A 15,787-nucleotide genomic window follows, 5' to 3' on the forward strand; every position below is an offset into this window, starting at 1 on the left:
AGGGGGGTGTTGGGGGATAGGGAGCGATTCCTTGATATATTTAGAATTTTGTTCAGATTTTATGCGAAACTGATGCGTATAAAAGGACATATACATCAAGATCGTATTACTCAAAGTTAGTTCAATGGATTAATTAAAACTCATTACTTTCAGCTCGATCAATTCATAAGTACATGTGGGAAACACTTTATGCTTGTGTGTATACATATATAAATTAGACTCATTCTGAACCGATTAATTATCAATTCTCAATTCGTTTCTGGATAATATATATGTTCAATTATAAAATGAAATTTTTGTGAAGTCGAGTATCTGGATTATAGTTTCTTCTTTCTCTGTCGATGAGATTGTATCATTGTAAAAGTGTTGAAAAATCCTGTCAATTGAAAGTTTATGGCAAGCTTTGTTAATGCTAGTGTGCTTTTACTTGGCCTCAGTGTGTGTACACATGTTTGCAATCCTAAAAGCAGAACATGTATTCCGAAATCCTCCCAAATCAACGAAGGATTAACTAATCCACCCTTCTTCAACTTAAGACTGAATTTTCTAGCCAACTGTATATTTGCAGAGCTGTTGCGATATTCAGTGGAAAAGATAAATTTGCAAAATTTAATATATTGCAGGTTTGTGCAAATGGGAACTTATATCCTGTTTGGCCAAACTTTTACTTGGGCCAAAAGTACTTTTTTTTTTAAGTAAAAATTGCACGGGGCGCCTTATTTAGTTGCCCCCATTTAACCTATATCCATTTTTTTTTAAAACTTTTAACTTGTACCCACTTCTTAAATAACTTCAGCCTTCTTCTCCTCCTTTTTCTCCTCCTTCGTTTTCTTCTTCTCAACAAAAGACAAAATGCAGAGCCTATTTTTTTTTTATTGGTCTTGCGTCGAAAATCTTTCTTCACCCTAGGAGTAGCAGTTAATAACTTCACCTCTTATTCTTAAGATGGAAATATGTTTTAATCCAAATTCTTGTTATTGCAGCAAACATCTTCCCGTTGCTTCAGTTCCTATTAATGTTGTTAATCATTAAAACATGTATTAGTATTAGTAAATTTTAGTTTTAATTGGTTTATGTGCTGTTATTGTTGCTGCTAATAATTGTTAGATCAATAGATGTTGATGCTAAAGGTGTTACAGAATCCTCTTCTGTTTCTGTGCTATGCAAATGATTTGAGTTAATTGAACCATGAATTGTCATAATAAATTCATTTGTTGCATATGAAGCGACGATTTACTAGCTGAAGAGAGGGAGTTAAAAGTAGCCAATTACAACACAAAAATTTCAGCTCTAGAGCTGAAGTTTCCTAGTTACAACACAAAAACTTCAGCTCTAGAGTTAAAGTTTCCAGTTACAACACAAAAACCTCAGCTCTAGAGCTGAAGTTTGCTAGTTACAACACAAAAACTTCAGCTCTAAAGCTGAAGTTTCCAGTTACAACTCTAGAGCTGAACTTCAGGCCCGGCTACTAGAATGCTGAAGTTTTGCGTGATTGTCTTTGCTACTTCAGCCCCGTGTGCTGAAGTTATGTGAAAAAGCGGGTACGCTTGCAATTTTTTTTTGCAAAGCGGGCACAAGTTAAATGTGACACAAAAAACGGGTATAGATGCAAATGCCCCTTTTTTTTAACCAGAAGTATTTTTTTCCAAAAATTGAGGTGCTTGGCCAAACTTTTAGAAGAAAAAAAAATGCTTTTGAGGAGAAGCAGAAGCAATTTTTGAGAAGAAGAAAAAAAGTAGCTTCTATCCAAAAGCACTTTTCTGAGAAGCATTTTTGAGAAAAATACACTTAGAAACAGTTTTTAAAGCTTGGCCAAACATACTCAAAAGTGCTTTTCAAATTAATTAGCCAAACACAAACTGCTTATCACTAAAAATACTTTTCAGAAAAGCACTTTTAAAAATAAGCTGATTTTAGAAGTTTGGCCAAACGGGATATTATTTCTCAGTTAACAGCGGTTTGTATCAAACTGATCTCAAAATATGAGATTTTTACATTCCTATACACTATATGAAACTATATTACCCTCCCTACCCGAGTTTTACTATAACTATATTTTATATACCTAATTACCATTTATGTACATTTTAAGGGAATTAATGATATTAATTAGTGTCCTAAAATTACTCTAACATATCTTCCACTCCCCCATGTTTCTCTCTCCACATCCCATCTCTTCCTCCACGTATCTTGCACCCACCCACGATTCCACCATTGACAACAATTAAAAAGCTTTGAACTCGAATTTGGGTTTTTAAAAAATATTACTTGTTTGAATTGGATGTTGTTGCAAAGAATTGGGAATTCTCTCTATGTCTCTCTCTATCTCTCAATCCCTAATTTCAGTAATGTAAAGCAAAGGAAAAGAGAGCAGCAATTCCACCATTGACAGCCGTTAAAAAGCTTTGAAGCTTTGAATTCGGATTTGGGTTTTCAAAAATTATTATTTGTTTGGATTGGGTGTTGTTGCAAACAACTGGGAATATGATTTGGAGTTTATATCTCAATTTTGAGGGGTTTTGGTGAAGATTTGACTTGGTTTTGGCTGAATTTCAGATTGAACTCGAAAGAAGAAGAAGAGAAGCAAGAAGAAGAAGAAGAAGAAGAAGAAAGAAAGAAGAAGACGAAGAAGAAGACGACGACATGATATACATTATATTTACGAAATTATAGTAAAATTGTAAGAAAAAGTATTATGTTGTTTATATATTTTTCTTTTATTTATTTAACTATTGTATGAAAGTTGAACAACATTGTATTAAAATTATATTTAAGTTGTATATAACTGAGTAGAAATGACATATAAAAATTGTAGATAAGTTGTATAATATATAATTAGTTGTATGAAATTTATTTTTACTATGTATAAATCGATACAAAATATACAAAAGACATATTGTATAAATTTTGTATAAAATTTGTATTTAAGTTGTATGTTATTGTAGTTGTATTTAACTGGGCAGAAATAATGTGTGAAAGTTGTAGATAAGTTATACATAAGTTGTAGATAAATTATATAATATATAATTAGTTGTATGAAATTTGTTTTTACTATGTATAAATCAGATACAAAATATACAAAAGACATATTATATAAAATTTGTATTTAAGTTGTATGTTATTGTAGTTGTATTTAACGGGATAGTGTACGAAAAAATTCCCATGAATAAATTGTGTGCATATAAACGAATTCATAATATGTTAACAAACTGACAACTGAATAAATTGTACAGATAGAGAGTTAGTGACAGATAAAACTAATTTTATAAATTCAAACCTAACAAAAATCATTTTACTGTATTATTCTTGAGCTTTCTCCATGCGCTCTTTCTTCCTAATGTTTTGGGATGGGTTCACTACCCGTGTCTTTGTTATAGTTAATGTATGCATGAGGGGTATTTGTTTGGAATGAAGTGGCAGCGGTTCGTTCGTTTTGAGAAATCCAATTTGGTGTTTATCATGTTTAAATTGAAAGCATCATTACCTAACCAGAAAATTTAATTTGTAAAGACATGAATCGTCCTAAGATTAGTTATGTGTCAGCATTGCAAAATAGCATTGTTCCTTAGGCTTGAGCAGCTCCACAACATTTCTTTTTTCGATATCCTGTTTTTGCCTTTCAAAGAGAGGAGGGAATTACCAGTTGTGTACTCAATATTATATATCTACGCTCTATCTATGAGTAGAAAAGCATTCAAAATCTTGAATCATAACATGGGCGCTGCCTAGTGATAGTATATCTTGCTGCTGTTGGGACTTAGTATATCTTGCTAAATTGTGTCGAACGAGTGCAATTGATTAACTTACGCATATGATCAATATTCAATTTTCAAGGATTGGCCAACTGGGATCCAACCATGCATGAAATGCGGCAAAAATGTTAGTATTAATACACCGAATTCTCTCCTGATCAAGCACGATTAGTATAGTGCATCAGAAAAATAGGGAAGAGAAAAAAAGGTAAAGGAGGTAACTAAATCCCTTAATTGAAGGCACTAATAATGGATTGGGAGCCTTTTAAGGTGGAATGTATATATTCTGTAAACAGAACTTATGTAGGTAGGGTAATTTACTAAACATGAACAAAAAATCTCTTTGAATATTGTGAGAACGAGAGCACCGCTGTATCCTAGATTCTGCAAAACCGTTCGAGACAATTCAACTTTTAGAAAGGTCTGGTTTCTGTTATTAGGTTTTGCTTTATCTTGTCACATATCACTATTTACTTTGTATTATTATTCAGGCGGAGTGGCATGATCGTTTTCCTTGTCAATAAGGGTCGATGTACCTATATTTATAGGAGATAGAAAATTTTAACGAATTTCTTTGCCCCCGTTTCAAATTCTGAACTATTAGAATTTCCCAGCAAATATTAACAGCATAGTTTAAACCTCTGTCTGACAGCTCAGAGGTAAACATAAGGTCCAGGGCTCACAAACCAGAGAAACAGTAAAACTTTTCATGACAAAAGAAACACTTAAACTCTAATGTACAACTTGGGAGAAACGATCTTGTTCACACACCCATTCACCTAGAAGCATTAAAGCAACAGCTACCACTAAACTTAAGTAAAGGAAATGCAAAAAGCCCACAATTACAAAAAAAAAAAAACTAAAGAACAGAATCTGAAAAATAAGATAGAATAAAATAACAAAAAATTAAACTACCGATTAGTACCTGTGATTCTCACCAAGAAGCTTCAAATAATCCTTGCTAAAACACAATCATAATATAAATTTTATTACCAAAAAATGGTATGTTGCTATCTGTTGGCAAAAGATTGCCATTTTCAGTGCTTCCCGAAGTAAATAAACAACACTTTGCCCGACAACAGGGACATAAAAAGTTTTAAAATTCTTTATTCCCTTCTCAAGATTCTCTAATGAGAAGCTCTCTCTTTCTGCTGTCATCTTCCCGCAATTAAGCAGCTCGTAAAGGTGGCCAAATAATCAAAGGGGTCCCTTATTGCTTAGTCAACTGACGAATGACATATGGCAGAATACCTCCATGGTTGAAATAAGCCAACTCCACCTGCACAAGATAGAAGAAGCTCTTAAATGTCAATATCTTACCAAAAAATAATGAATGATGAAGAATTTATACAGGAGATCTCATACTGTTGTGACAGTTTATTCTACATCCAACAATGCATGCAGAATTTATGGAGATCATATCATATCGCTTTATGTGATCTAAAAGTGATATGATAGTAACAAAATCGAACATTCAAGCTAATATACGAAAAGATAAAAACGTTTTTCCTCCTCTTTTGAGGGTGATGAAAGACATTCTAATTTTGTCCTTCACCTACATGTCATCGTTCAATAATTTTGTACACATACACCTATATGTCCTTCACCTATATACGTCGTTCAATAATTTTATATGCATACATTGATTACTACAAAATATGCACCATGATACTGTTCATACAACAATAATCACTATTCACTACTACTACACCCCCAATTCCAAACTAGTTGGATTAGCTATATGAATCCTCAATATCCATGTAGCTCCATGTGACAAGTCGCAATCCAGTAGACCATGATTTACCATCCACGTCAATTCTTAATTTTCAACACACTCCTTTTAGTTATAGTTAGGTATTCTGGATCATGACATCCTATCTTACGACGGCGCTTCAATCCCAAACTAGTTATGGTTGGCTATATGAACCTTCTTTATCCTATTTGGGCCTGTTGCTTTCCACATCTGAACAGGTTGTTTTAACCCAAAAAAGAAAAGATATTGACATCCTTCGTCCAAGTTTCAGTAAAAAGACCCAAATATAAGTGTCCCAATTTCGCAAAGATGGCTTTAAGAGTAAATTTAATTCCTTATTATTCCTGCTCAGATTTCTAAATTTTGATAAGGTGTTCACTCAGATTTCTTTTATTTTCCTTTTGTTCTTCGCCTTTCCTTCAGCACTCTAGGCAAAGACTTGTATAAAAGTAGAAGAAACTCAAACACCGTCAAAAAGGAAGCATCTTTATCATGCAACCCAATAGCCACAGCAACATCTTCCAAACAAAGAAACGCCAGGATATAAGAACTGAAAACAAAAGAGACCGATAATGTAAGACGCACCTCGGTGTCGAATCGCACTGTGCAAGTGAAGGATTTTCCAGTATCTGTTCGTACAGCAACGTCTTGACCTGGGCGGATCTCACTAATATTTTCTGGAAGATCAATGGTATATCGCTCGTGGCCTGTCAATCCAAGTGTATCTGCATCCTCCCCAGCCTTAAAACATAGAGGCACGATACCCATTCCTACCAAGTTGCTGCGGTGAATCCTCTCGAAGCTCTTAGCAATTACAGCTTTAACTCCCTGCAAAATTATTCTTTAATTAGGAAATTCTATGGCAAAAAGGAAAAAGACGGAATCAACCAAGTCAAGAAGCAATGCTCAAGAAACCCACCAACAACATTGGGCCCTTGGCAGCCCAATCTCGGGAGCTTCCACTTCCATATTCAGCTCCAGCCAAGATAACAGTGTCTTGCCCAGCAGATTTGTATTTCTAAGACATCATGTGTTTAAGAAGTGTTAATATAAATCAGCAGGGATCTAAAGTAATTGTCTGTTGTAGCTAATAGGCATGCACAATGCAAACTGTATCTTTGACAAAAACAGGATTTTGAACATTAAAAAACAGAAAAAGGATAGTACCATTGCAGCATCAAACACAGAGAGTTTTTCTCCTGTGGGAATGTGGACTGTCTTTGGACCAACTTCCCCATTCAACAGCTTGTTCACAAGGCGGATATTGGCGAAAGTACCCCTAGCCATAATTTCATCGTTACCACGACGGCTACCATATGAGTTGAAGTCCCTGCGATCGACACCGCGCTCCATAAGGTACCTAGCGGCCGGGCTATCTTTATGAATGCTTCCAGCAGGTGAAATGTGATCCGTGGTAATACTATCACCAAAGTTCAGCAAGCAGTAGGCATCCTTCACTCCATGGGGCCCAGGAGGATCCATGGTCATACCCTTGAAATATGGTGGCTCATGAATGTATGTAGAATTAGGATCCCATGAGTACAGCTTTGCCGTTGGTACAGATAATTCATTCCACATGGTATTGCCCTTTGTAATAGCTTCATAAGTACTCTTGAACATGTCTGGCAATACACTTGATTGAACAACCTAACATGGAAAGTTCCATGGTAAATTTACTCTGTTCGTAATTGATCATGGGTACATAAGCACGTCACGGAATACATACCTCAGCAATTTCTTCAGTTGATGGCCATATATCCCTGAAGTACACATCCTTACCATCCTTTCCCACCCCAATTGGATCTTTCTCAAAGTCGATATCAACCTGCAAAGCAAATCCATCACCGACATAAGTACACAGGATAATCAACAATCAATTTCGACCTATTAAACCATGAATATTTTTCACAATATCGGAGACCAAGACCAAGGTCAGAATGTGCAAGAAATTCAATTGAGTGTCTAGTTACGGAATCCTGTTTTCTGTTGTATTTGTGCTCCTGGGAGCAATGCAGCTTGCACCAGGCTGAGTCATGTCTAAACACATTCTAGTTAAGCCACCAATAGCCCTGCCTGAAGCAAGATGCACAAGACAGGAATGCTAACCATGACCTACCACTGAAAGCACTCAAACTCAAATAGGGGGCTTTAATGTCAGAAATCAAACACTTGTCACTTTTAAAGCTACATTTTTTTTGTCTTTCAGGCTTTAAAGTTCCTATCCTCATTTTAGAGTATGATTTGATGATTCAGCGAAAGCAATTGTCTCTAACCCTATTTTACATGAACTTGACTAATGTTGCTCGGACTCTCCGAAAATATCGATGGGTGCGTAACGGATCCTCCAAAAATAGTGCATTGTTGGAGGATCTGACACGGGTGCGGCAGCTATTTTGGAGAGTCCGTGCAACATAGGGCCTATGACTACGTTGCTGACACGGTGCTCGAGTATCCCAAACAGCTTTATAATTTTTTCTAAGTTCAAGTTTATTTTGAAGAATCCACACCAAAGTATCCAATCCAATGTCACATTCGTAGGACAAGATAAATGGAAGGTCCAATTGACATAGCTATAAAAAGATAAATTTTTTTAAAGCTGCTTTGATATTCCATAAAACTTGCTCAACATTGCCACCAACCAGTTCAGCACTCCACTGCCAAATCATCTAATGACCGCAAGAAACCTAGTATGTTTCTACAGCATTTCACTTACTATAAAGCATAGTCCTTTTTTATAAACTTGAAATGTTCTTTCATCCTTTCACTTACTATAAAGAATAACATTGTGTTAAAGGTAATTCTCCGGATAAATTAATTATATAACTCTAAGTGCATTTACTTACCGTGCCAGCAAGAGCATAGGCAACCACCAAAGGAGGTGAAGCAAGATAGTTTGCTCTTGTCAGGGCATGAACACGCCCCTCAAAGTTTCGGTTTCCGGAGAGTACAGCAGCAGCAACAATGTCTGCATTATAACATTTTGAATTAGTCAAACAATATAGCCTAGACAGACTCCAGCCAGTGCAAGCACAAAATAAAATCAATTGTATGGACTTACCATTCTCTGATATGGCAGAAGCAACAGATTCGTCCAAGTCCCCAGAATTACCGATACAAGTGGTGCAGCCATAGCCAACAATGTTGAAACCTTGCTGATTTAGATACTTCTGCAGCCCACTGTTTCATGCAGAAAATGACATATTAGAATGTTTTCAAATAACAATGGGCAGGGTTAGTAGAAACTTTTTTCTTTCAGGAAACTTCAATCAATACCTCTTGAGTAAATATTTTGTAACAACACCAGAGCCTGGAGCAAGGCTTGTTTTAACCCATGGTTTAACCTGGAAAATACATCAGGAACAAGGATTAAGAAGGCATGCCTAAAACTTTGAAGAAAGAAAACTGCAAGTATATAGAGTAGTACTGACATGTAGACCCAGCTCAGAAGCCTTTTTGGCAACAAGAGCTGCTCCTAGCATAACACTGGGATTGGATGTATTTGTGCAACTTGTGATAGCAGCAATCACAACACTGCCATGTTTGAGCTCGGCAGGTTGCCCGTGAAAGTCAAACTTAGCTACTTTATCTTGCACTTCTTTTGGCACAGCAAATCCCTGCATCAAAGTAGAACCAGTTGCAGCAGCATTTCCAGAAGTGAGAAGCTGACCTTGGATACTTTATAGTCATAAATTTACGTTACAACCTAATCAACCAAGAGGAAACTAAATGGTACTCCCCCTGTCCCAATTTAAGTGGCATACTTTCCTTGTTAGTATGTTCCAAAAAGTGACACATTTCTATATTTAGAAACAATTAACTTTAAAATTCTCATTTTATCCTTAATGAGATGATTTTAGCCACACAAATTTATATGGCTTGGTTTAGATCACAAGTGTCAAAAGTCTTTCATTCTTTCTTCAACTCCGTGCCCATCAAATAATGCCACATAAAATGGGACAGATGGAGAAATCAAAATGAATAGCTTGCTCACCTTGAATCCAACTTTGTTATCTAGGCAAGCATGCCAGTCAGACTTCATCTCTTTCAAAGGCACCCGGTCATGAGGTCTGCAAAGGAAAACAAACATGTTATATAGACCTTACAGTACATTTTGCATCTTAATATAGAATTTATGCAAGCTGGAACACATACCTCTTTGGCCCTGACACACATGGTTCAACGTTCACAAGGTCTAGGTCCAAACAAGAAGAATACACTTTTTCTTGTTGAGGCTGAAATAAAGAGGGCAATAGTTTTTTAGAAATTGTAAGGGAACATAACAATTATGCAATAGATTATATCACAACCTTCATTCATTTGCCAAACAAGATTCTCATACCGAAACCAGAGTAACCGCAATTGAGGTAGCAAACAAAACTAACCTCATTATAGTCGACAAACATCTTATTTGCACGGAGATACGCCTCTATCATTGCAATCTAAATTTTTAGGTAGAGGGGTTAGCCACGTATAAAGATGAAATTTCACACTCAAATCTTCAATTAAAACAGGCAAAAGTCTAAACACTCACTGTTTCATCACTTCTCCCAGTCAGCTTGAGATATTGCAGGGTAACATGATCTACAGGGAAGAAACCCATTGTTGCACCATATTCAGGAGACATGTTTGCAATGGTGGCCCTGTCAGCCAAAGATAGCCCTTCCATTCCATCACCTACATGAAAACAAAACAAACAGTCAAGCCCTTGTCTGGTGGAACTATTAAACACTGGTTGAACTATTTGCATAGGAAACTTAGTCAATGTTTATTATTTACCATAGAATTCAACAAACTTCCCGACAACACCATGCTTCCTGAGCATTTGAGTGACAGTCAGGACCAAGTCAGTGGCAGTTACACCATTTCGCAATTTCCCTGATAACTTGAACCCGACAACTCCAGGCAACACCATGCTCATTGGCTGTTAGTATACAGAAGAAGTTTTACAAAATTGCCATCCAAAGTGCAAATATAAGAATCAATACCAAAGTATGTCACAACTCACAACTTAAAGTGAAAATTACCTAGAAAGCTATTCTTTTTCTACGCATATATAAAACAAACAGAAGAACAGGCAAGCAGCACACACACAGGAAACACAATGTCATTTTCTGCTCAGATTAAGTGAACACAGTACATACTATTCTAAGAGGAGGTAAAGTAACATCCTAGTCTGGCTTGATCTGATTTTTGGGAAGATAGCTATATGTACTAAATGCTGAATGGAAAAAAAATAACCAAAACTTCTTTTCTGGCAAACTTAGAATCACATCTCACCTTCCAACTTTTTCAAAAATAAATGATGAAATGTAGTCTTTCATTATTGTCAAATAGGGTACGGAGCCACGAAACTAGTTGATTGCATTAACTACGTGAAGATTCATGAATAACCTTTTCATTTGGATGAATTCATGAATCACCAAAACATGCTTTCAGGAATACACAATTTCGGGAAGAGCCCAACGAAATGGAATTAGATATGGTCAGTGGATGCAATGAAAACCCATCTGTAAGGAAAGAAGTACTACAAGGTCAGATAAATGAGGCAAGGGAAAGTCCTAAGGAATCAACTATCATGCTCCCCCTCTAATCTAGAGCATAAGTGTAAAAACAAAAATGTACTCCCTTGATTTGCATCAGCACGTTTATGTAGGGGGGAGTTTAAAATATGTAATGTTTAGCGTCTAATAAGGAGAAAAGATGTCCTGACATATTACTCCTTGTTTTACAATTGATAGGATAGTCAAGAACAGCATTGCCAATTAGTAATTGCAAGTCCCATGTTTTCCTTGGTATAGACTATTTGAATAAACTAAAAACACAATGTTGACATTTTTGTTTTGAGAATGAAAAGCGCAATGTTGACATGTACTTTGAAACAAAGCAAGAATAACATAGACACATCAAATCATAAAGCTCTTGCAACTTTATATGCTGATTGACGTCCGTCCGTTAACTTCCACATGTGGCAGTCACCAAGTTAATGGATATTCTCCACTAAAAAATATTTGGCAAAATGCAGACATTAACACGGTCACAAGAGCAATGTGGGACACCTTAGCATAAAGCCGTAGCTGTCTAATCTTTGCAAAAAACACACGAATAAACCAGGATTCAGCAAGAGATAGAAGGATTATTACACCACTCATAGCTGCATACCTGGCCAAGCATAGCAGCTTCAGCTTCAATACCTCCGACGCCCCAGCCAGCAACTCCTAGCCCATCAATCATGGTGGTGTGGGAATCTGTTCCAACCACGCTGTCTGGGTAGAGAAACCCATCCCTATTAAAGACAACCCTTCCAAGATATTCAAGATTGACCTAAAATTATGGAGCCAAAAACTATTATCAGCTTTGCAAGTGTGTTGTTTCAGAGGATAAATAAGGAAAGCAAAGCCAGGAATCTCACTGCATTTAAGCTAAAGACGGAAGATAAGTAAGAAATACAATGTTAAAAATTCAGCATTCAAGAAATAGCTAGATCCCAGCACAACTATCACGCATTCAACAAATCCAGCAGCACAACCAACTAAGTGACATTCAGTTTTCATAACCAATACCTGATGCACAATACCAGACCCAGGTGGAACAACAAGCATGTTGTGGAAAGCATTAGATCCCCACTTAAGAAAGGCAAATCTCTCCTTGTTCCTTTGGAATTCAAGCTCCATATTAGCCTGGACTGCATTTTCTGACCTTGCCACATCAACTTGAACAGAGTGATCAATAACTAGGTCAACAGGAACCTGAAATAATATTCAAGAAAAAGAATTACCATGAAGTGGAAAAAGATTCATTCATGAGAGGAATATGAGAAGAACTATAACCAAGGAATTGAAGCATAAAATTGTCTGATGAATAAGCTGATATTGTGACACTACACTAATAGCATAATGTAATTCAATGTTCATGAACGAGATTAATATAAGCAACTCACTAGATGAAAGTCATTTGACTTATCAAAAGTATTATAAACGCAACTGAAAGTTTTCCTCTACCTTTAGTCAAACTGCAGTATTGACAACGACTGCCAGACAGAAAATTTCCGTGCTTTATTCATCAAGTGACTATACCGCATGCTATTCACAATTCAATTAGTTAAAGAAACTTTGCCATAATGCACTAACTAGAAACAGCGCATACCAATGGATTGATCTTGTCGGAATCACTGCCGAGGTTGTTCATGGCATCACGCATGCAAGCAAGGTCCACCACAGCGGGTACACCCGTAAAATCCTGTCAAACAAGAGAATTGTTCAGGTGAAAACCGCCTGTCATCTCACACGGCATTCTTTTTTTTAATGTTCAAGACATGCAAAAGACTAGTACCTGCAGCAGCACACGGGCAGGCTTGAAGGGTATCTCCACAAGCTTAGGTGCAGAATTTTCCCAGTCGATAATCTTTTCAACATCTTCCTTTTTCACTTGAAAGTTGTCACAATTACGAATTGCTGATTCGAGAAGAATCCTAATAGAGTATGGTAGCTTCTCTGTTATATACAAATCAACAGACCAAGAAAAAGTCAATAATCAAACTGATATGAAAGATACAGATCAAAATTCAATCTAAGAAAATAATCAGGTCTGCTAAAAAATAAAAATAGAAAGTATCAGAGGGTCTTTAAGTTTACCAATCCTGGGATCGTTGAGAGCAGGTAGGCTATAGAACTTTCCGAATTCACCACCTCCAGGCTTTGGAAGAGCAGTGAGGATTTCCTTAAATGGGTTCTTTTCAGCTGAATCCATCATCAACACAAAAAAGAATCAGATTCTTCTTGCTTTTCTACTGAGAATTGATTCGCATTCACTTACAGCAGCTCTTAGTAGCACTATTACGCATAAATAAATAGTAGTCTTTTATGTTTTTTAATGAAAATACCTAACCACAAACACAAATGATAAATATCTTAAGTCAACTTTAAAAGTCTTCCCATTCATCGGCCCTACCACCCACGTTCAACTAACCTTTGCCACAATGTGTATTATTATTTATTACTACTAAAAATAGGATTAAAGTGTTGTGCACTAACAATGTAAAATATATTAATTCTATTTAATACTCCCTCTGTTTCAAATTAGTTTCAAATTAGGCGAATTATTTTCCTTTCTAGTCTGTTCCAAAATAAATGACGTATTTCAAAATATGGAAATAATTCAACTTTAAACTCTCATTTTACCAATTTGTTAAATAATTCTTCTTAAACTCCGTACCGAGTCAAACTCATGTAAATTGAATCAGAGGGGGTAACTTGTTATAATAGGATAAATTATAATTTTACATGTCAATATATATATAACTAAAATCCTTAAGAAGAAAGGATATTCTTTGGATTTACTTTTTCAGATTGACAAAATTACCCAGAAAACAAATCTAGGATTAAAAGACAAAAGTACCCATGGTAGAGAGCTTTCGGTGGAAGCTGTTGAGAGCAGGGGCGGCGGTCCTGATCTGAGCAGTAAGACTGATCGGAGACTTCCAATCAACACCGTGGCTCCACCGTGGGACCGAGCACCTCACAGACCGGAGCGTGGAGGAGAAACGCTGCTGCTGATTACAGATTGAAGAAGACGTAGGCGCGTGAGCAGCAGCAGAAGAGGAACCGACTGGTCTAGAAAAGGAAGAAGAAGAAGAGGCTCTTCTCAAGAGTGAAGAAGCGGCAGAAGAAGAGTACTTGCGAGCGGTATTACTATACATGACTCTCTTTATATCTTTATATATATAACACCAAATTTTCAGATCACAAACATTCAAACAATTATGATGTGTATTTCCTAGGGTTGTGTGCCGAATTTCTAGAAGGAAAAAACAAAACAGAGATGAAGATGAAGATGATAGTGACGAAGAAGATAACAGAGAAACCGAAGGAAGATATGGGGGGATGGATTTATGAATTGAGAATTGGGGAATGATTGAGAGAGAGAAGAGGAGATTATTCAAATGCTAAGCGGTGCCTAAGCTGCGGCACAACGCATGGAGCTAAAAAAGCTGGGCTGGTTCGCGTTATGGTATTGTTTTCGTTTTTATAAGGAGAAGAGAATGGCAATAAAATGAATATTGATTAGGTCAAAATTATCTATTTATTCGCTACTTTGTTTTTATGTTAAATTTTATTGGAAGATTACTTTGCCCTTTGAAAATGTCAATTTGTCTACGCCTCTTCTTTTTTTTGGGAAAATGATTTTCTTTTATTTTTTAAAAATAATATTATATAGCCGCTATTAAAATAATAACCGTATATATATAAATTATATATTTTTACGATTATCCAATATAAATAGTTCACGCCGCATGCTAAAGGTGGTTTTTGTCCCTTTTTTTATTATATTTCTCTTTGTGCTATTATTCTTTATTCTTTTTAACCTTTAGCGGAAACTTTAAGCCCTTAAGGGATTACTTTCTATTAGGGAAAACAAAAGGAAAATAGTATTTTGCCTTTAACTTAACAATGTGAGAGTATTCACTATCCAAATCACAATTTTCTTTACGTCCAGAAAATAAAAATAAAAGGCTTGTTTTATTTTTGTCATGTTTTAAATGTAGATAAAGCAGGAAATAAAATCCAAGTGATAGTTTAATGTGGCTTGTGGCACACTTCCACAGGCCACGAGTCGTCGGTGTAAAATTGCATTAAGGCCTTCTATTTCTTCTCACTTTTTCTTTTTCTCCCCATTTCAATTATTTATTGCACAATTATTCACACATTTAACCCCACAACAATTAGTTAGTACATCATCTGTATTATTTTAATGTGAAAATAATTACATTCAACTAAAAGCTACGATTAAACGAATGAAGTCATGTGTTCACTAGCCTGGCCAAAAAAGGAGTTCGAATCTTTATCTTCTATGATTACTTTCTGGGATAATTTTTTATTCTTTGAAGAAGATGAGGTCCTGAGGATAAAGAACAACATCTTCCCTGTTCTAAAATCATTGGCCTTCTGGTTTATTTTTTATTAATTTTTTTCATTTCAAAGCAACAAAAAATTACTTACATTCGTGTTCGCTTATATATGTCTTTTAACACGCACCTTAATCAGTGATCAGTAATCATTAGTAGTAAGTAATAGATTATCTCATTCTACGCAAATTATATGGTTGGATATAAATATTAGGTATAGGTAAGTTTTGTTTCACACAAGGAAAGATGAATATGTTTGATTAGAACCAAACATCGCATATAATTAAGTTAATACATGTCAGAATTATAGATGAAACTATTTTTTAAATATCTAGTTATTTGTACGAAATAAAAATAAGTACAATTAATCTTTTTATAATA

The 15,787-nt window shown here is 35.7% G+C and overlaps 1 protein-coding gene across 1 annotated transcript; it reads right to left on the reverse strand.

The window, feature by feature from the left end:
• LOC109229331 (aconitate hydratase, cytoplasmic) lies at positions 4,527-14,514 on the reverse strand. The gene is made up of 20 exons (XM_019394735.1): positions 13,900-14,514; positions 13,137-13,241; positions 12,835-12,995; positions 12,649-12,741; positions 12,066-12,251; positions 11,665-11,826; positions 10,282-10,426; positions 10,037-10,179; positions 9,888-9,944; positions 9,658-9,737; positions 9,497-9,572; positions 8,934-9,119; positions 8,779-8,846; positions 8,564-8,682; positions 8,349-8,470; positions 7,232-7,330; positions 6,673-7,152; positions 6,425-6,523; positions 6,091-6,333; positions 4,527-5,031 (listed from the first exon to the last, which is right to left on the reverse strand). The coding sequence occupies exons 1-20, from the start codon at positions 14,198-14,200 to the stop codon at positions 4,963-4,965; spliced, it is 2,994 nt and encodes a 997-aa protein (XP_019250280.1). The 5' UTR covers positions 14,201-14,514; the 3' UTR covers positions 4,527-4,962.

The sequence above is a fragment of the Nicotiana attenuata genome, chromosome 7 (genome assembly GCF_001879085.1).
Source record: "Nicotiana attenuata strain UT chromosome 7, NIATTr2, whole genome shotgun sequence".
NCBI classification, from domain to species: Eukaryota; Viridiplantae; Streptophyta; class Magnoliopsida; order Solanales; family Solanaceae; genus Nicotiana; species Nicotiana attenuata.

Bases quoted from the DNA above. Each gene is read 5' to 3' on its own strand.
- LOC109229331 (XM_019394735.1), bottom strand. From the start codon at position 14,200: ATGTATAGTAATACCGCTCGCAAGTACTCTTCTTCTGCCGCTTCTTCA. The intron at 10,427-11,664 runs GTATGCAGCTAT...GTATACTAACAG, and splicing joins AAGCTGCTATGCTTGGCCAG to CCAATGAGCATGGTGTTGCC. The intron at 9,738-9,887 runs GTTAGTTTTGTT...TCTTTATTTCAG, and splicing joins TGTTTGTCGACTATAATGAG to CCTCAACAAGAAAAAGTGTA.